Raw genomic sequence first — 21,665 nt, forward strand, 5'->3', positions numbered from 1 at the left:
GTCGTAAACGCGCGCCAGATTCGGTTTCATACCTGCCCCGAAGCGGTTGGGCAAAAAAATGAACTTACGCGATCACGTCTGGCGGCACGGTCGATTGTTTTTTTTTTATATTCGGAGCATTTTGTGGTAACCCTTTCGGTGCATAGTGGTTGCAAAAATATGAAAAAAGTACGCTGTACTCTTGTTCGATTTTTTTTGTATTTCGGGATGGATGGAATTAGTTTTAGAGCGTTCTCCTTTGAGAAAAAACCACAGAGATAACAGAGTAAACAGGCAAAGCTCAGGAAAAAAAAAACATTACGCTTTCCAATTTTGATGCGAATAAATCACTATAAGACCTGCGTCAAATTCAGTTTGATAATCTCGAAAGCAAATCATGTCTTTAGTTTTGCACACATATATTGTAATTAGTAAGAGCACAGAAGAAAATGGATGAAGTAAAAATTTGTTCGATATTCTCTTTATAACAAAACAATGCCCAGATATGAAAAAGAAACTATGGTACGGCTTGATGGAAAAATCCGCTAAGTAAACAATCACTCGCAATTTGAAAGACAGCAATAGCAAGAATCGGTCCTGGTTTGCTTGATCCCTGCTTCGCCTTGAATGATCGAGAAAAACGGGACACTTTTATTTCAATCATGAAAAAAAAAACACGCACCAATGATGATCATTTGAAATTTATTAACCTATTTCTTATTGCCCCTGTTTGATGCGTCCGTGTGTGCCTAACTAAGACTATGCCCGGCTCAGTTCCTCTAGGGTTGACAATGTACGGTTGAGAAGAAGTGATTGGCATCAAAAAAGGACGCAGCAACACCGACTCACGCTTTCCGCCAGCTTCTGATTGAGAGATGTGTCTCGTATTCGAAGAAAGGACGAGCCTTTCGCTCCCATATTGCGATATTTTGACTGGTGATGCACTTTTCCGTCCAAATGCCTCCGTCAAAAAAAGTGCATAAATTGTACCGTTGCGAGAAGCACGTTTCCATTTCGATACCCATTTCGCCAGCTCACCCCTCGTTGGGCAAGAAGGATGCGCTCCGGGAGGAAGCCGAGGTGAAAAGAAAACTGTCACATAAATATCACTTTCCCGGGCAGATCTCATCATCGTCAACGGCCAGGGTAAAGGAAGTGATCGGAATCGGAGTGCGATTACAGGGGAGCGGGATCGATTTACTGTCAGCCCTGTCTTGTCTTTGGACCATTTCACATCAAAAAGGGGCAAACAACACGATGCAAGGGACAGAAAGTGCAAGCAAGCACCATTTTTTTGCTTTCGCTGTCGTTCGAGAGACATTTCACCCATCGTGCGATTGATTGAATCCTGTCCTCTAACTAGAAATCAATGACTTGATACGATAGCGCAATGCCCAGAGCAAATATTTCCTCGACCTTCTCCATGGGGTGTTAGCATTACCACGCTGCGCGGTCTGCAACGCAGGCGCATTGAACAGTCCGAAATCAGTGGCACTTTTCAAAGCAAAAGGTTTAAAGTAACAAAAAAGTGCGCGTTCTTGATTGCCTGTCCTCTCCTGTCTTGAAGGATAGTTTATTGCAATTAATTGCGATTATCCTTCCGGAAATATCGAAAAAAAAAACCAGCGATATGAGAGTGTTTCAAATGCATGGAACAGCGGGGAAATATATTTCGCAGGGTACAAAAGGTTTTATTAGTTTTTCGAAACATTATTGTTTTTGTTATCGAACTCAAAAATTTCCGTTAGGTGTCGCAAGACAGCACATTTTAGGCACACACATTTTGTTGATCAATATAACCCACTCGTTTCGTTTCACCCTCAAACAAATTGATATGTTACTCTTCATCGGTATAGATCATTTTGTCTCGTTTGTATTCAGTAACTTAAGTCAAACTTTTGATACCATCTCGTCACCATTTTCATTAGTCAACAGAGGGTTGGAAAAACCAACTTCGAGTTCATGCGAAATGTGACTGCCCATTAACATATGTCAAACGTTTGACAATAATCGGTTCTATCATTAACTTCGCGCATTTTCGTTAATGATATGCTTGCGGCATGCGTCAGGGTCCGAAAAAAGGTGGCCCTCGCCGGCAGCAACAAATTTGACACGTTACTGGGAGTTAATGAAAAGCCCTGGTGGTAATGAAAAGCGACCAATGGCACCCGCTTTTTCACCACCCTTATGCAGGGGTGGCTAACAGAGGGTCCAGTTTTTCATGGACCTCGATTCCGGCCGGAATGACTCATTTGGCGAAACTGAAGGTTGAGACCCGTTGACAGTTATTGCGAAAAATCATGGATTTGTCCCTCAATGCATATTCATTCAGTGCACACGACTAGCATTACGGTGCGATATTCTGCAACATTCGGGAGGGAAAAAAGGGGAAATGGACACAGCAAATTAGGACAATTGCATGCACGAATCGAATGCAACGTGCGGAAAACGTCGAAACCTGACCCAGCAACAATATGACGTTGGCTTGCTAAAGTGCAACTCACAGAGAGTTCCTCACAGGACCTCACTGTTTCTCCCTTGCATTTGGAACATTCATTGAACAACTCGTAGACTGTCGCGATCGCGATCGTCGACCGTTAGACATGCAACTAGCGCATTACGCGCGCGGCACCGAGCATTTATTGAAACCCAACGGGACCAAGTTATATTTGGCCCGTTTGTTGCTATCATTGACGAAGATCGGTCAAAGTTTGCGGTGTGGTGGTTTATGATGTCCTGCAGCCGACCGGTTGCCCCCGGGAAGAGGGAAAATCGACGCCGCACACATGCCACGAGCGAAAAATGAAGGAGGAGAAAAGGGAAATATTTTAATAACTGTAATAATAAAATTATAAAGTGAAACCTTCGTACCAACCGCCCAAGGGACGGCACAGGCACGGTACCTGAGGGATAGAAACGTCCACTGCTTGTTTTGAGGGGTGACTTCTATTAGCCGGTGGACGAATGTCCCGCGCTTTAGGGTTCATCAGTGCAAAGGGCACAATATAGGCAGGCGAATCCGGATGTGTGGTGTGCTGTCCAGTTGGCATGGACCGCTGCAGAAAGACGCAGCTCGTCATCCATGCATCGCTCGGAAACAAAACGGTCAGTTTGCTGACGAAACGAAAGAAAAATGACGCACGACGAATGCAGGACCTCGGAATCGTTTACAATCCGCGCCCGGCTCGGAGTGAAATATGAGCTCATTTTTTCAAACAATCGCGCATAATCGGTCATAAAGAAATAAAACGATAAAAAAAGACCCATTTCAATTGAAGAGTGAAGGGACAAATGCGGAACTGACAGGACATTGGGTGGAAACATGTAAAGAATTTCGCTCCAGACGCGACAATGCGAGCGGCAACGGGTAATCATATGCATCGCGCCCGGTTTCGCGGGGACACATAATGGAAAGAATGGCAAGCATTTAGTGTAGAAGAAAAGAACGCTAAACGGGGTTACATTAATGTCAATTTGTCCGACTGGCCCGGAAGCGAAGAGCGGGACCGGGAAAACTAAGAGACCACCGCTTGATGAACGCGATAGCGCGCAAGAGGCGTGCGTGACTCGCCTGCATCGGTCTACCCTTTGCATCGGAATCTCGGATTTTGGTCAGCTCATCCTCATTCACGCATCCGTCCATCAAGCGGAACGATGTCGCCGGCTATCTATCTGCAACCTTTCCACTCTCGAGTGGCGCACAGCCGCGATTAACCGCGAAGCCCCAGAAGAGGAAGATGTCAACCGTAATAAAGCGTGATTGTATCTAACGGGGCGCTTTCCTGCATGTACTTTGCACCGATTGTGGCCTGGGTTGCGTGCAGATGCACGTTTCCCGGGAAAGATCGATCAAGCCAGGCAAAAGGACACGTCATGGATTCGAGAACAGGAATGCCACGGATGGGACATGATGAAACAAACAGGCTTCCAGGACATGTGCCCTACACCGACCGAGCCAGCTTTCCTGGTGCAATCGTCTTCCTGCTAAAACCACCACTTGAGAGATAATTGGAATTCAGAAGAAACTGTTGCATCCTTAATCGTGGAGAACGCGTACTTGTGCGAGGAAGACGCAGGAAAAAAGGAAGCTGCAGTTAGACAAGAGTCCTGATCGATGCTCTCGTGTCCTGACGTTCCTGCTTTCCGCTTCTGTTTCGCTCTGCTGCCACTACTAATTGAAATACATTGAATTTATGATGCAACCAAACGACGTGAATCAGAAGAACAAGCACCGATGGCATAAGTGTGTCTACATAACGCCGGAGGATGCAGATTATTTGTGATAATGAAGACGACAGATCAAGCGTACGAGGGAGTGAGAGCTTCCTTCAAAGTATTGATCTTCACATTCAGCCAAAGCTGATTGATAACGTTCTCTTATCTTGTAAATATCACCATGCATATGATTTTCTTGAGAGGCACATGCGAGTTCACATGACTCAAACAGGATCATCCTTGGGACATCATGTTTAGTAAAACATTGATCCGCTGATCGGCGTCCGGCTGTCGGGCTGTCAATCAACGAATACGATGTTAATGTTTGTGGTGGCTCTTTTCCGATTCCAGTCCACAACTGATGGATGAATGGATGCGCTGCGTTCTGGACCGGAAGCAACAACACATTCAAACAACGATCGGGAACGATCATTCAACAATTGCGTCTAATAATAAATCGCAACTTCCTTCCGCTGGTAATGATGAACAAGTTGATGAATGAAAGCCAGAGAAAGATCCGAAGATAAATGGAAAGAACAATTAATGGTACACCTCCGGACTAGGCGCACGTATTTTCTTTTGCATCAAAACGCTTGAAAATTAATGTACTCATTAGTTGCTTTAGCTATTTTTGTTGGAATTTGATAATTAGAATTGTAAAAAAAAATCATTTATTCTACTTTAAGGCACGCAGCTGTCATAGCAGAAAATACAATCCAGACTTTCCAGAAGACAAATCAGGCATGAATGTAGGAATTTGAGAATGCTAAAAAATGCAAGCGCCGAGAGAAAATCCTCAAGCCCATAATCTTTCTCTGAGAGTGCGTAGGATTACCATGTCTAAAACGTGAAATGAAAATGAACTCGTCAAATCTCAACGTCGGTGATCGTTCGGAATAAAAGCTGTGGTTTCGAAGTAACGCGTAGCGTGTTTGCCGTCAAACGAAGGATAATCCTCTTTCTCAAGAAACGATATCATCTTCATCATCACCATCGCCCCCTCCGCACTGCACCCTCACACACACACACATCCGATCTCCCCTCGTCGCACACCCAAAGCGGCCAGATGGCACGGCTGCATCGAAACATAAATATGCAATTCGCCGGCTTAACCGATGCGCGCTGCCAATGACATCGAAACGCCTCGAGGGGGATTCGTGTCGGTGGTGATGAAGGTGTTTTTGTGCCTTCATCCCAAATTAGCATCTAAATTGGCCTGCTGGGTGCTCGCCCCGATCCCGGATTGCGTCGGGTTTCGTTTCGGGGAAGAGATCTTGGCGATCCGATCAGAAGAAGGGGCAGCTTTGGAAGAACAGCTGCTCACGGGTGCTTCTTCATCATGCGCCGCGTCACGTGAGGACTCCTGCGTTAAATGCCACGCGTAGTGTGCGTGCGCACTACCTGCGTGCTAATGCGAGCACCTCTGTGAAAGGACATGGAGGAGGACATTTTTTATCCTGCACTTTTTCATTCCACCATTGTCCGTTCTATTTCCTTGGTTCTATTCGCTCGTTCCATTTATTGACCATTTCCTTTTTCGTTTCTTTTTCGGTAGCCCTAAACCTTTCAAGTGCTGCTTTTTACCATCCTATCAGCTGTTTTATACATCGGAAGATATGCGAATGCGCACGCACTTGAAAGCCTTTCGAGTGGCGCGTGGTTCAAGGACCACGTGGGAGAGCACAAGGTAAAAAAATGTCCGTGCATCCTTTGCATTCGCTATTCGCAGTTGCCTTGAAACATTTCAACGGTACCGATTCGATGAAATATTTCTCCAATATACCGTTACAGCGAACCATCGTTCCCTTTAGAGCCCTTCAAAAATGCCGTCACATCATATCACAGCCAACCCTTGCGTCAACGGGGAACCCCTAAGGGCGCGCAGTGCATCGGTTTGCGCCAAACCGAACGAAGAAAATGCAGTTTTCTTCATGCCCGAGGGGTGGAGCTTATTGAGCCGGGTGAAATCACCCTTCACCTTCGAGCAGCGTAAGGGTTCGGTGGGAGAATTCCTCAGGCAAACCGGTCGCGATATTTTTATGTCATTGGTGCAAGGATTGCAGCGGAAAGCCGATGTGCGTTTCACGATGGCGGACGACGGCAGTGGCCCTCTTTCAGGCTTCTCATTTTTGCAATGCCATGGCCAGAGCAAAAAAAAAACGCCGAAAAGATCGCTCATTCCTTCGTATGCCGGGTAAACGTCCGACCGAGCGGACATCGCTCCATCGAGATCGTGAAGCGTGGTTGAATTTTTAATAAACCACCGAATATTCGTATTCCTTCTCACCTTCATCAGTACAAAAAAAGCGATCGCTAGAATGGGCGCCAGCCAGTGAGTGGGTTTCGAGCGCGTGGGGGTTTCGACACATTAAGGTCCACAAACGTCAGCACCACCACCGGAGAATGGCAGCAAATGCGAAAAAAACAACACCACAACCCAGCAACGCGCCACTGATTGGTTAAACAGCGTGGGAAGGAAGCGAATAATTTACGGAGGGATCCCGATCCTCGTGCGCCGTAGCAGAGCAGAGTGCTGGCGTTGTCAATTGAGGCGGAACGCCGGCACCGGTTATAATGTGGATTCAATTTACCGAATCGTGCCCTCGGGTACGGACATTTAGTGAGTTTAAGGTCAATGAGATTAGGCCACATCCGATGGCAGTAGCCCTCCATCGAAGAATCTTCTATTGCTATTGTCTTCTAGGGGCTAGGTTAAGGAATAGATAATTGAGCAGAGTACTAGACCTCGTTACAAGACAAATGAGTCTGCAAGGCATTTGCGAGCTACAAAACGTATGTATAACTCGGTAAATATATCCTACAAAATTAAAATATATTCCTCCAGACAACCTCCAAAAACAGCACTAGCCCCACGTCCACGTTTATAGAAATCGTGAACTCGTTGGCTGTGCTACCAGTGTTACCGTTGACAGCACGAAAACAGGATCATTATTTTGCAGAACGAAGATAAATGACCGCTGGATTTAACTATTTTGTTTTGGCTGCAGATTCTAGCCAGGCCCGTTTCGATGATTGCACTCAAGGCGAACGGCTTTCTATTTTGCGTTGTAAAAATACACCGGACAGTCCTGAATCCGTTCGACCTCACACACGATGCCAGGCGCGAGTGGAAAAAAGCGCTTTCTAACAATAACAACAGTGCCCTTTTCTGGCCACTATTGTGTGGCCTATCCACCCGTGCCATTTAGCTTGGTGGGGCCAATTTTGTCTCCCATCGAAACTCCAACTAGAACACACGACAACGACTAGTCGCCGACCGATCACGTTTAGAAAAAAAAGACCGTAAAGAAAGAATACCTACTGGAGTGAAATGTCGCAGTGCGCTGCTTAGACGTTTTCTTAAGCCGCTCGCAGACGGCAAGTCACGTTTCCTTGTTTACTTAGATGGTACTGTGTGGTGCACGGCAGCTAAAAAACACACTTCTACTGCCATGGTCGCGAAAACAGAAACACTTGTATCGCTTGGAAAGCCATCAACCTCGCTAAGACTAATCCTCAAGCGTATGGAATCGTAAATGGACTCCAAACAGGGAACACCGAAATACTGTCAGGAGAACAAACAAAATAATACTCCGCTCAGGTACACTCAAATTTGGGGCTCCCAAAAATAAGAACCTGATGAGCTTAAAATGTCCCCCCTACAAGCCAACACGGAACAATCGATAACGGTGGTGCGTACATATAAGGAAAAACAGGTCAGGAAATTTCGAGAAGCGCGAATCCTCACAGCCGACCAGCGTAAAAAAACAGGAACAACGAATTTCACCACTTGGCCAAATGTTTCCTTTTGGCATGTGACTGGCATGGAGCGCAACAATGCGCAATCCCATCCTAATGCTTTTCCAAGGACAGGAAGTCCACCCTCGATGTTCACCCGGCGTTGGACGCATGTGGGAATTTGATTACGTGCCTTTGAGCTCCGGCCATGCTTCCGAAAGGTGTCCAGGCGACGTGCTTCAAGCTACGTAACTCCACGGCATAATCACGTATGCGCAGCACATGTGCCTGCATCAAAGTAGATCCGCTGAGAAGCCTCCACGTGTGCAAAACTGACCGTTAGAACCATTTCGCTTCTTCCTTGCTCCGTTGGCCGAGGACCAGAAGCAATCATACCGCTAATGTGTTCTGACAGATACGAACGATGCCGCCACCGCCACACCAATGACATCATCTTTCATCGCATGTTTGACCCAAAGGCTACCTTTTGGGCGCTATTTCCAGCCAACCATTCGCGCGAACAAGAAATGACGCAAGACGAATCGATAGAAAATTGGAAAACTAGAACGTCGAAACCGCTCGTGGACCTCGTATGCAGCTTCGCAAGGAAATGGACCCGACGTGAGAGTTTTGCGCCTGTAGGGTCATAAATTTCACTCCACCTTCCGGTGCCCGTTTCGGACACACAGCTGGCGGCCCTGGGGTGGTTTCGAGGGTGCGCAAGCATTTGGTGCGTTGGAGAGCCGTGCTTTCTTTCCGGTGCAAGAATTCTGGATCTAACCGGAACAAGATTCACTTTCGCTCGGGATCTCGGACACGCCGAAACACGCGAGGAAAATGATGCTGCTCGGAGCAGGGAAATTCGCAACGGTCAGCTGACGCGTTTGTGGCGCAACCCGTGTGTATGTGTGTGAGAAAGCGGCAAATTGTAGATCCGGAGCGTCGGAGAAAATGAAAATCCGCCGTCGATCTGGCCCGTCCCGTAGAGGCATCTCTTTAAATGAGTGTGAAATTTGTTCACGCCGAAAGAAAAGAGTGCATTGTACAAATATGCATGCATCTTCACCGCTCGGTGCATTCGATCCGCTGGTGACGATGTGCCGGGTCGACCGGCTGCGTAATCCCGGCACACACGACTCGTGGAATTGTAAACCGCCCGTCGAGCAGCTGCTTAGGAGAAAGCTTGCCCACCACCGATTGATGACTAACCGAGCCGAAGGCAGTGAAGACGAGTAAAACTTTCCTTCAAGGTTGTTTGCCGGGCGCGAAAGCAAAAGCTTTGTTAATTTTCGTTTTTCCTCCCCAGCCGAGGGCATGGAAACAATACGTCGAAACGGAAACCTTTCTTCACGCATGGGAAAACGACCGAACCGACGCGTGTCGGGTGCACCACGTCAGTCCACTTTCGATGGATATGCAGTTCAAAGTCTGTGCACGATTACCAGTACACCCGGCACTGATAAGCCTGTGTGCAGGCGCTCTTGATAGCTTAACCAAGTGGTAAGCGGCTAAGTTGGAGCGTTTATCTTATCTTTTGATGCGTTTGAATCAAAATAAGGTGCGGTACCTAACGAAAGATTACGTGTTTTTTTTCTTATCGAATACAAAAGATGCATTATAGTTTTTTTAGGTCTATTTTTGTTTAATATTTTTTTTATCACGGTATCATTGGCACATACATACAATGCGGTTATCTTATCTACACCTTTTCGACCCCTAGCCTGTCAATGCCAAAGCAAAATGAAAGCAACACACTGTTTCGATTGTGCGTTGCAAAAAAAAATGCCTTCTTAAGGACATATTATTCTGTTCACATTTTTTAAACCAAGTGCTTAACAAACTCACAAGTTGAAACACACGTTAATACCGTTAACGTTACATATTATTTTACTATGCTTCAAGATATACCCACCACATTGAAAATGTTGCTGAAACGTTCCATGTGTGCACGCTTGCTGGAGTTCCATCACACTCCCGCAATTCTCGACGTGTCCATACAACGACATCATTGCATCACCCTTTTCCGCACTGCCAACCGACATCATAATCCTCATTTCCGACCAGACGAGACACGCCTCATCTCCGATAGGAAGGAAAAGACAAAAACACATGTGGATTCCATCTGGTAGCGGGTCGCAAGACATTTGCATACCGATAGTTTACTCCCAGCCAACAGCACCGTCGTACGATTTCGCGTGACGATGTCTTTGGTGAATTTGGACGCCCCTTCGGAGCTGCACCATCCTCCATCCAGACGAAGAGATTATGCTAGACGGTGCCCAAGGAGCGTAGGAAAAAAACCTAAGCACCAACTAACATCTAAAAATGGCTACAAAGCAATATCGGTCATTGGCAGCCTCACGTCCATTACGAAAAATGAATGCTCGTGGGTAGAAAGCGAAAAAAAATGACACCCAGAATACAGCCGGTGATTAATATTCATTAAAAGTGCCATTTACGATGACACCTCGCGCCGGCACCATCATCGGAGATTGGAGATGAGATAAGCCCGACCTTGAGAACGAATTTTGCACAGTTTGGAAACATGTTTTATCTTCTCGCTGTTCGAAATTTGTCATCATACGAATGGCTCATTTTCCATCGAATGATATTTTATCGACCATTTCTTTCGTCTACTGTGCGCCTTCTCCCTCAGCGGGAAATGCGATAGGAACCCATTTACGGCAGGTTCGGTTGGGGTTTTTATATGTTTTAATTACCCGATTTTCGCTTTTCCCGCTCCACGATGACGGTTTTCGGGCGCTTGATGCGCAACGAGCGGCGCCGGATGGAGCGCAGGAATGCTTCCGGCATGCGGCTGAACTTTGGCGTTTCCGGTGGAGCCTTCCGTTCGGGGAGGAAGAAATTTTTCACCGCCAGCATCGTCATGGTGTGATTTTTCTCTTGTTTGCCGCTAGATAACTGCGCGCCCTCTGTACTCTGTGCGCTGCTCTTTTTCTTACTGTTTCGGTTAGACGTTCTTATATACCACTTACACACACACTCTGTGGCCCACGATGGCCTACGTCATACCATAAACGCTACACGGAGGAGAACTTAATGCGTCTTCTATGCGATTCTAATCGACTTTTTCGGTGCGTTCTCGTTAGTAGCCTCGCGTAAGATGAACCTCGCAACACTTTTATGGATGTGTGTCGACACCCTCTCAGGCAGATTGCAGGTGGCACGAGTTTCTTAAAAAGGTACAAATATTGCTACACTACACTTTCTTTGGCATCGATTTGGCGGTGCAGTCGAGTTACGCTCCAAGCTGCATCACTATTTTTGGCATACTCCACACCGGCGGAATCCGATATTGTTACACTATCGTCACTAAACACCGCACGACATCAACAACATCAACACGCTAGGTTTGCAGAGGCCCTTCTCTTTTGATACCACTAGCTGCGCAACGTGTCGTCGGATAAATTTGGCACCGAAATCATCATCAAGATCTCGCGGGAGAAACTTTCAAGGTTTGTGGTGCAAATACGGTCACACTGTGCCACTGGTGCACCCTCGGTATCACACTGCTAGCGCTTGATAGGAGATTGCACATCATTACTCTTTGGCAGCCACGTGTCTACATTTCACATAGCCGTTTGAAATATTCAGCTACTTTTCTAAACTGCACTTTTGCGATACAGATCACAGCGAAAAAGCGACACCGATCAAATGCACCACGTAGAACACACAACACGAATTGTTGGTTGGGTTAACTCGATAGTGCCACGTGCAATAGAACCACGTCCGCACCCCAGCAGAGCGAACATATGAATGCTATGCTTCTGTGCTCATCGAGCGGTTTGGCCGGTTCAGGCCTTCAAAATCCCTCGCACCAGGGACGTCAAACTCCAAAAGCTGCTCGACAACGTTGCGCTCGGTTGCTCTCATGCTCTCGTGTTCGACATGCGCATTGGCGCTGTACACACTGTGTGGAACGACCAGCATTTAGTTGGAATTGAACCATGTTTGATTCGTGTTATATTTGAGCTATGTTTGGAAATCATCGAATATTCCTCTACTGCCAACTGTGGTTTAGAACTGTGCCATTAGCTGTTTTAAAAATTATGATATGAATTACGAGTTGCATCCACAATGTTGGGTACAATAGTGTGTATATCGTATATGCGTATGCTGCCAATCAAGGTAAGAAAAACCGAAGTTATCTTCGTGCCACGAGCGCTTTCGTACGTTTAAGGGATTGCAATACATTCCAAATGGTCATTGAGCAGGACCCTTTGCGGTTGTAATTTGTTAGAGTAGACAAAATATTTGATTACAAGAAAAACAAAAAAAATAAGATATTTTAACGTTAAACGCTTTACAGTCTCCCAGTTAGTTCGCGCACAAAGTTACATAGTTCTAAGCAACTATTAAGCACAACCAACTTTAGCTCCCTCTTTTGCAATGCATCGAGCGGTCTGCTTCGCAGGCCTTATGCGTGTGGGTAGGTAGTTTTGCTGCATGAAGGAGACAACGCAATATTCAAGGTGATTTATAATCCGGAAGGGTTTATAGATCCAAACAGGCTTGTGGAAGGTGAATAACCTGCTCGAAGCTGGTTTTCATCGGTAACGTAAGCTTTGATGTCCACAGGAATGCAGGAAGAGAAAAATGCAATTTAAGGAATACACAAGTACTCGAACGCTGGTTCGTGCGTTCTAACACTTCCACCAAATCCCTTCGTTCTTGTTGAGCTTCTACAGAAGATGGCTAGACTTTTTTTAATTTTTTTTTAAATCCTGGGTCTTGGGAAATACTGAGAGTTTATCTATTTCACCGGCTGACCTTTCGATGACACATATTGGATCCCACATTGACTCACGAACCGGTTCCGGTACAAAGATTCTGCTTGTCGAATAGACAAACGCTTAGCGCCATACATTATACAGTATCGTGCATTCAATTTACATCCCACGAATAAAAAAAGAAACAACAACCATGAAATGAAATCTGGGAGAAATGCATTAAAATACACAACCGAATGGAGCAAAGGACCGCCCGAGAAGTGTAAAAAGAAACTGGGTATCGTGGCATTCATTACCATATCTGGAAGTCCGATAGTCTTCGCCTACGAGCAAATGCCTTTAGGAATGGATGTTGAGGCTATACGGAGCTAGAATCCGCAGCCTTCTTCGATGGATACTGCCCTCCCAAGAGCCCATTCCCTACCGGCAGAAACATTATGCTTCACGATCACTAACTAGCCGTGCTATGCTGTCGTGCGGATAGTTGAGAAAGGAACGCAACACGCAGCCTCAAGCGAGATGTCAGGTCCTTGGTACGATAGGCGTGGGATGCTGGAAGGTGGACAATGTAAAGCCTCGAGTTCAGGGTGTTTTCGAGACGCAAAACGACTTGGTCGCAGTCTTACAGAAAAGTATTATGTGTTACCATTCAACGGAATAGAAGGTGATAAAGTAAACGATACGATTTTTGTTCCACTGTAGGTGTTAGTCTGGCCCAAGAATTAGGAGCGAAACTATGTTGAAAATGGTTCAAGCTATAGCGTCTGCGTCTTGGTTGTGTGGTAAATTAGCATAATTCATAGCTACCTTATCAAATGTAAACAATTCCCGGAAACGTAATAGCTATTGATGACAATTTACCTTAAATCCAAAGAACTTGAGCAATTATCGAGGCCTTTCTAGGGTTTCAGAAGCTGAAAGCATCACACAAAACCATCAATTTGGTACAAACCTGGAAGAAAATAAGAAAAACAGTAGAAGTTAGTAATGCGTAACGCAGCCTACTCCCACATTTTCCTCAGTGAAACAATCCCGTCGAGCGGGTTCAGAATCGATCACGTTAAATTGAGTAAGCTTGCTAGGTTTCAGAAGTGGTTTAAGAATGGTTAACTTAAAGACAGAATAATCTCCGACAGAAGACGCACTTATTAAAGGGCTTGAAACTCCCGTTGCGTGAACACACGGGGCGGTATCTTTTGACCATTTCGTGCCGGAGAGGTTAATCAAATTTAAATAATTACAAGATACTCGTTTTTTGGCTCACTTCCCCTCCCAATGCTACCAGTGTTATGTTTCAAATTATTGCCCGCACCGTTACCTTACGGAGACGGCGAATCATTCATTTTTTGCCATTTCGTCACTCGGTCGCCAGATAATTAATCTCCGTGGCGATTCATAATTTATCTCCGTTTCTTTCATCCCACTTCACTACTGGGTGCAAATTTGCTGGTTAATGATGAGCGCCCGTCTCAGGTGATGGGTGCATAAAATATGAAGGCACTATAATCATGCGCGATAAGAGGTCAATCGCTCCCAAACTGGAACGATGAACGTGAATATTATGACGGGGCTTTGAAATAAAATCGCACCAGAGCTCGTAAGAACGGGTATCACCTCAACTTCTTTGTGATGCAAGTGCTATGAAAACAGGCACCGAAGGCTTTTACGCAGAACAGAAGAGCCAAGAGGTAACGGTTGCAAGAACGTTTTCTATGAAATGCAACCAAAACGAGACGGCGAAAGATGGTAGAATACCTGTAGAACATAATCATTAGTTTGCTGAGAAACAAAATGGCACAAAAAAACAAGACATGCTGGAACAAAGTTAGTAGATGCCATGAGCAAAAGATACGTCGTGGATTTACATGCATTCTAATACTAAGAAGGCGACGGATGGATAGAAAAAATCCAATCCGCAACAAGAAGCGCACACGAAGCATTTTTGTGCGGGCAATCTAAAGGCAGTAGTAATGAGTCAAAATCGTTACAAGGCATTGAATGCGACTTCCTGTTGTTAGTACAGTAGAAACTGTAGTACTTGTAAATCAAATTCAACATAGATAACTAGAGATTATGTCTGTCAAAGACCAGTAAAAAGCGATCAGAACAAAGATAGTTCAGCACACGCTGGAACATTTTGCAAGAAAGAGAACTTTTACTTCCACATAAACTTCCCCAAGACGAGGATAATTGCATCCCAATCTAGCACGATAAGAATCGGAAAGTTTTCGGACAAAGTTTGGCATATCGATCCGAAATAATGATAGCCACCGCTCACACCAACAAAGGCTGAGGTTTATTGTCTCTCTTTTGTGGAGTTTCCGAGCGCCCGGAAATAGATAGAAAAACTTTCCTATCTCGAGCGAAAGTTCTCAAGCAAATCAATAGATATTAATAGCAAGAAAAACGATTCTACCGTCGGGCTGGGTGACGTAAGAAAACCATCACTTATGGAGTGTGTTTGTGGTGAAGCGAAAGTTAAATTGAAGACAACTTCCTAGCTGAAACATCACAGATCAATACGAAACGTATTAACATTTACATGCCCGCGTGATTTAATATCAAATGTCTATACTAAAAAAAACAAAAATGCAAGTAACAAACTTCACGCTCGGGTACAGGTATCAACGATGTACTGCGGCAGGAATTAATGTGCCGTGAAAAATGTGCATAATTTCCCATCATAGCATATCACACGCTCTGCTGGCCTCCCATTTGCTCGCCAATTTGGTTGTTATTTTGCAACGAGCAGTCGTCGCTACTCAGCTCAGATTGTCATGTCTAATTTTTCATACGAGAATGCTCGTTTCTTATCTTGTTCCCATCCCTTTCGCAGAACTTTTTACCTTTTTCATTTTTGCAGTATACGCAGAAGAATGCATTGCATTGCTTAGTTCTGATTCTTATCGCGGGGCCACGACACCACCCAGGGTATCGTGAGGTCGCAAAAGTAGAGAGCGAACGATACGCCAATAATCGAAATCGATTAGTTCCAAATTGATGTACAAACAGTAATTTTATCCCGGCATTTCAACCTTCCAGCAGGGAAAGGGTTTCTGCACATTAAAGTTTGCCAATAGAGGAAGGGAAATAAAAACTAACCCATTCGGAACATGCAAAGATCGCATGCAGGGGTACGCACCGATAAGGATGTAACCGAGAACATCATGCAGACCTTTTCTGTCGTTGCTATTTTAACTGTTTTCCTTAGCCTGAAGGGATTTTCTTACGCTAAAACGCACATTCGACCAGGGTTATCGATTAACCCGGTTTGGCAGGAACGCAACGAAAAAAAACAGTCACCAGTAAAAGGGTTGAACATTTCGCGAAAATTCTCAGCCCTTCTTTTCCAGAACATGTTCTAATGCTGTGTAGAAAAAGTGTCTATTTCATGACAAGCGCCAAGGGTCAGACGGCGGTTGCGATTTTCCTGGGGTGTAAAAATTAATTTCACGCAAATTTGCCAACCACTGCCATGTTCGAGGCGAGCGATCTGAGGCGCATTATCTCAAGACCGTCGCTCGAGAGCAGGATTTAGATCGGGCGGTGCCCATCTCAAGCTCCTTGATCGTTGGTACCCGAACGCGTGATGGGCGTGAAATTTAATTGTATTTTTGTTGACATTTATGTGAATTTATTTACTTTACGAAACGAGCTACGAAGCCCTCCAGGTCGGGAAAGGTAACATCACGCCCGGGCAGGGTCGAACTTTCGCGTCGCGTTACGTACTCCTTCCTAAAAGCGACCTCCAGTAACCCCCAAAGCGAAGTAGCCATAAAGTGTCAAAACCGATCGATTTCGCCGGAACCGACCGATGCCATCGTAAATTTTGGACATTCAGTACCGGTAGGACGTTCGATGGTTCGCTTTTTTTGTACTTCATCTTGCGGATCGATTGGACAAGCACGCTACTAGCATGTTGATACGGAGAAGACGTCACAGTCGTTCGGTGTGCAAGAGGACAGAGCATAAGCTAAACAACAGTGGAACATTTATGATTCCGCAGCTCCATCATCCGGGAATAGAGGTCTTCGCGTCAACGCGTTTCTCCGTCAGTCGGTAGGAATTGGCCACACACCATCAACGAAATTGTACGAGTCGTAAAAATTTGTGATTTATATAGCAGCTTTCTTCAGCGGCGCATTCGAAGATTCGCAACGTACGGGATGGCATCCATTTATTGCATTCCTGGTATCACCTATGGTTGAAATTGTAAGTTCGTCCTCGAAGCACCGAATGCTCCTGAGAATGTTCCTTGCATCATAACCAATGGCACAAGCGGTCTCCTGTAATGGTTTCTGACTGTTGCTGACCCAGTTTCGGCAGCTTCTCATAGTCAAGATGTTTCTATCACCAGGATCAACACGCTACACTAGAGACTGTGTTCAGAATTTATGGCATTCCCTGAGAACATCAGGAAATTGCCTCGGAAAAGTTGCTAAGGGGTTGTAACCTTTTACGGCTCGAATTTAGGATTGTGTGCGAGAGCGATATCTTCGGAGATAACATCTCGAAACATTTACCCATTCTGTAGGGCAGCACGGGTGAAAGAGTGGCAGTGCGAATATCATTACACATGAATATCAATTTGCAAATGTGTCTGCATACGATCGATGCCGAAATATAAGGTCTTGAAAGGGTTGTTGGGCTATCTAAACACGATCACGATAGGTCACGAGGTAAAGCACATAATTTACGATCGCTGCAAGATCGTTCGCTACGAGCTTAATTACAGGGGATGTGACTCTAGAAGGCAATCCTACCTAATTATGTAATGTGTAAATCACGGTACCGCATTATCGGGACGTAGATTTAATTAAAAAAACACGCTATGCAGCTGGGTTAATGTTTGCCAACCAAACGCAAAAGATTCCATCGTACGACCAACCGTTTTTGGGGCAGCAAGCCCTCAAATTAACACGGCACGATAAGCGACAGCTCGTTTCAAGCTAGGGCTATCGTGTAATCATGCATCATGCCGTACTCCTACGGTCGATCCATCGTAGCGCACTTCCCTTTGCATGACAAATATTTCCATAGATATATCACTAAACAAGACTGCCTCCTATCGTCGGACCCCAAAATTCAAATGCTTTGCAGGAAAAGAAACATCGCTGCGTAACATGACTAAAAGGTCCATGCGTGCACAGTGTGTGTCGGACAAGAAATCCATGCACGTGCGTGCGCATTGAAGCCTAGTTCCGCGCTGTTCGCGTGCACGCGACGTCGTTGTGTCATCGTCGTCTTCAGAAACGACCGAGGTAGAGACCTGTTTCTCACCACACCGGCAACGATATGCGTCAGTTACAACGTAATGGAACCGCACGAAACTTCTCACTCCCTTTAGTTTTGCTCGAGCCCACCTGAAGGGGGAGTTGCCGAACCCACACGTTCGGAGGTCAAAATGGAAAGCCTCAGTCTTTTCCGGGTACAGGTCGAACTCCAGCACGACCCCTTCAGCCCATCTGCTTTTGGTTATCTTCCGTTCGTTATCGCTATTCACTGTGGCGTGTGCGTTAAAGAAATAGTTATGAGCTTTCCTTACAGATTAATCATACACATGAAGTTGCTAGCAAGGGTGAACACTTCTCATTTGGGGCCAGGTGTAGGCCACGCGCGGTCATATCTCGTTCGGTAGCATGATGCAAAGATACACCTTCAAACCAGGAAACTAGGAAGTACACCCGCACAAGCAATCAGGTGATAACTCGCGTTTCCTGTCGTCTTTGAGTTTGCGCAGAGCATGTTAGTTCAATTTTTCATCCGAGAAACAGTCGGAAGATGTACACATTTGCACATGGATTCAATGGAATTCGTTGCGAATAGCTTTCTCCCAAAAAATTGATACAAGCAATGAGCCACTACATCCCTTACGAGAGCAAGTTTCTCTTGGCGCAAGTCACGAATTCTTGACGGGAGCGACCCGTTCGCACGAATACGTGGCTAATTAATGTGGTACGCGAAATTAAAGACACTTAAGATGCCGTTCGTGATCGTGAGTAGTTAGCTTGGCGTTATATCCAGTAGCCAGCCGCATCAGTAGGTGCGGTTTTAGGAAACATGCTCAAATATATTTCCCCCACCATAATCGTTCATAAGTTGGCGTGAAGAAAGCGGAAGCAACCTGCGATTCTATTGTACTACAGATTGTTCCCGAGAGAACAATGGCACCTCATACTGCTACGTGGAATCACTTCGGCGATATCCACAACGCATGCGAGCTCCCCAATGGGCGGTAACATAGTCTGGGTTTGGTTTGAGGTTAGCCGACCGCGTGAAAATTTACGATGTTTCTCCGGCAGCATAACCACACCGGTGTCGGGTTGTGCGAAGTGAGCGTTAAAAACTCTATTACGCGAGCATATGCGAGTTCGGCGGTGTGAGGTGATATGATTAATGTTTCTATTTTACTCCTAATCCAGGAAACACACTGCGCGGCTTAGCCGAGGCGACAGCGCAACGCCTCCACCGCGAATGGACAAAGCGCGTTTGTTTTTGTGGTCGGCCAAGGAAGCGCATAAGATAAGTTAGTATAATTTATGGCTTTATTTCCAACCCTCCGAAATCAACCATTGGAAACAGACGGTGGAATTTTAAACATTATTTAACAGTCGACATTTAACGTTAGAAAAATAGAATAAATTTTCATCTAAAATACGTGCATAGATCACTCACAGCGATCCAGAAAATCACACCCTCTAAAAATCATTTTAAGCGATTAATAATTCGTTCTATCCACCTGGCGTTCAAACTAGCCATTCGTGATTGAAATGAATTTCCGGCCCTCAGATTGTCGATCAGAAATGTACGAAAAAAAATCGATCAGTGCATCGATCAACGATCGCGTGACCATAGTTAATCAAATTGATATTCCGAGTAAATGACTGCAGTGTCCCTCGTTTTGCTTGTCATCGAGAAGTCCCGAACGCGATGGTGACTCGGCTCATTAAAATATAATTTGTTACCCAGTAACGTAGAGCAAACATACGCTCAACTCGCTCCGTATACCGCGCGGTGGTCAATAGCTGCTGCTCGCTTTTCAACGGAACTCGTTCGCCTAAAATGGGCAAAACTCGGAATGCCAGGTGCGAGCAAGGACCGTCCATCCACCAGCACGGCACGCTGACCACCATCCAAATGCATTTCGCTCCTATCAAGCGTATCCCAATAAACTAATGACCCCTTCGGGCGATATCCCGCCGTTTCTGTTTTTCCCCCGTTCCAAAGCAGACTCCTCCTTTGTCTGGGGTGCGTTTGCCTATTCCACCGGTCAGATCCTGTAGATGGCGAAAATGATAGCATCGTAACGGCTTCGAAGCGTTCGGACGCGGGCTGGACCTCCAAGGGTGCCAACCAACGGGAGATGGTGTGCGGTCAGTGAAAGTGAAATGAAAATATTTGGACAATCGCTTTGACCGGTGAGTTTTAGCTGATCGACCCGTTAATGCTCGGGGTGCGGTTTTCAACCGTTCGTTTGGTGGTTCGGTGCTCTACGATCGAACGCGAAAGGGATGAAGGTGGTGTGTGCGTATGGATTCTGCCGAACCGGGTGCAGATAATTATTCCTCACCACAGGATGGCAGGAAAATTGCCATATCACGAACGTGTGGCACGATCTACTCGGCCCTGCTCTGGAAGGCAGGCAGCACCACACGGGTCATATGCCGCAGGAAGTAAGGGAGTTTGGAATGTTTTAAACCTCGTAATTACGCTTGGTAAATTTTCCCCGGCGATGCTAGCGCCATCGAGAGTAAGTAGATTTTGTTTTTCAAAACCTGAGGGAAATCATGATATCGAGAAAAGTACGGCAGTTTCCGAACCAATTCTGGGACGCACGAAAATGCTATTCTTCTCCGGAGTACTGACTACCGGATTTTATGCTGGTGGACGATGGTCATAAATTTCCCCGCCACAGCAAATAAATTCGCAAATGACCTACATTTGTTGCCAACAGAATGGAAATATTATCATTCATTTTCCTCTAAGTACACTCCGCAAATCAACAAAACGCATTGAAACGAAAGAAAAATGTTGAACAACCGAAAAGAAAGGCACGAGGGACCATAAATCAGGATTTTCGAAATATAAACTAGTCCTTCGAAAAAGGGATGAAAAAACTGACTCGTCCAGTTCCCGTGAGGTTGCAGTTTGATCTAATCTGCCTGCATCTGCATGAGGCGTAAGTTAAGTTATTATGTGCTGCTCTATCAACGGCAGTCACATACACACATCAAATTATAGGGATAAAAAATACACTTTCTGCATGTTGAGACTACACGACAGCAGTCGCCTCAAAAGGACCCCGAAAACCCGCAACCAAAACAGACCCAGCATGATACCTACACCCGGGCGCAGGCTCTGCACGGCAGGGTGGGGATTTTTTGTTGCAGTTACTGCCATCCAAAAGCCAACATCGTTGCGCCCATGTCACCGGATAATGCTTCACGGGTGGTACGGAGGATTGCAATGCACTTTTTTCACCCTCGAAGCTACTGGCACCCGCATTTGAGTTCCCGAGCACGGCGGCATCCCGTGATGAATGTGCGATGATACGACTTTAATAAGCGCGAAAAACATTACGAAGCATTCCGCCGGGGTGGATAATCAGCATTTCCTTTATTATTATTTATGCCTCGCAGGCAAGAAACGGCCCCGCAAGCGACTCGGGAGGATGCAGATGATATCCCTACGAAAGGGAGAGCCGGCTTGCTCGGTGCAGTGTTGTTCCGGTCGGTAACAATGGTTACGTTCTAATCCTCTCAGCCCGTGCAGATAACCTGCTGAGTGAACGTTTCACCCTTTATCAGATTGGCGTGTGTTTGCTGCTATCCTTCTCGGCTTCTGCCAACGATCTCCCTGAGCGGGAATACCCTAGAAGAACTCCGCATCATCGCTCACATGGGGAAAGTGCATTTTAATTAATTTGATTTGCATCGGCAATAAGCAAAACACAAAAAAAAACGCCAACCCGCCAGATGAAAC

The 21,665-nt window shown here is 45.7% G+C and overlaps 1 protein-coding gene across 1 annotated transcript in view; it reads right to left on the minus strand.

The window, feature by feature from the left end:
* Window positions 1-10,815, minus strand: part of LOC128723252 (centaurin-gamma-1A) — a 36,243-nt gene extending 25,428 nt beyond the window's left edge. Inside the window, exon 1 of the mRNA XM_053816971.1 lies at window positions 10,653-10,815. Within this exon, the coding sequence (XP_053672946.1) occupies window positions 10,653-10,815 (163 nt within the window). The remainder of the gene's footprint in view (window positions 1-10,652) is intronic.
* Window positions 10,816-21,665: the final 10,850 nt, after the last annotated feature.

The sequence above is a fragment of the Anopheles nili genome, chromosome 3, assembly GCF_943737925.1.
Source record: "Anopheles nili chromosome 3, idAnoNiliSN_F5_01, whole genome shotgun sequence".
Taxonomy (NCBI): Eukaryota; Metazoa; Arthropoda; class Insecta; order Diptera; family Culicidae; genus Anopheles; species Anopheles nili.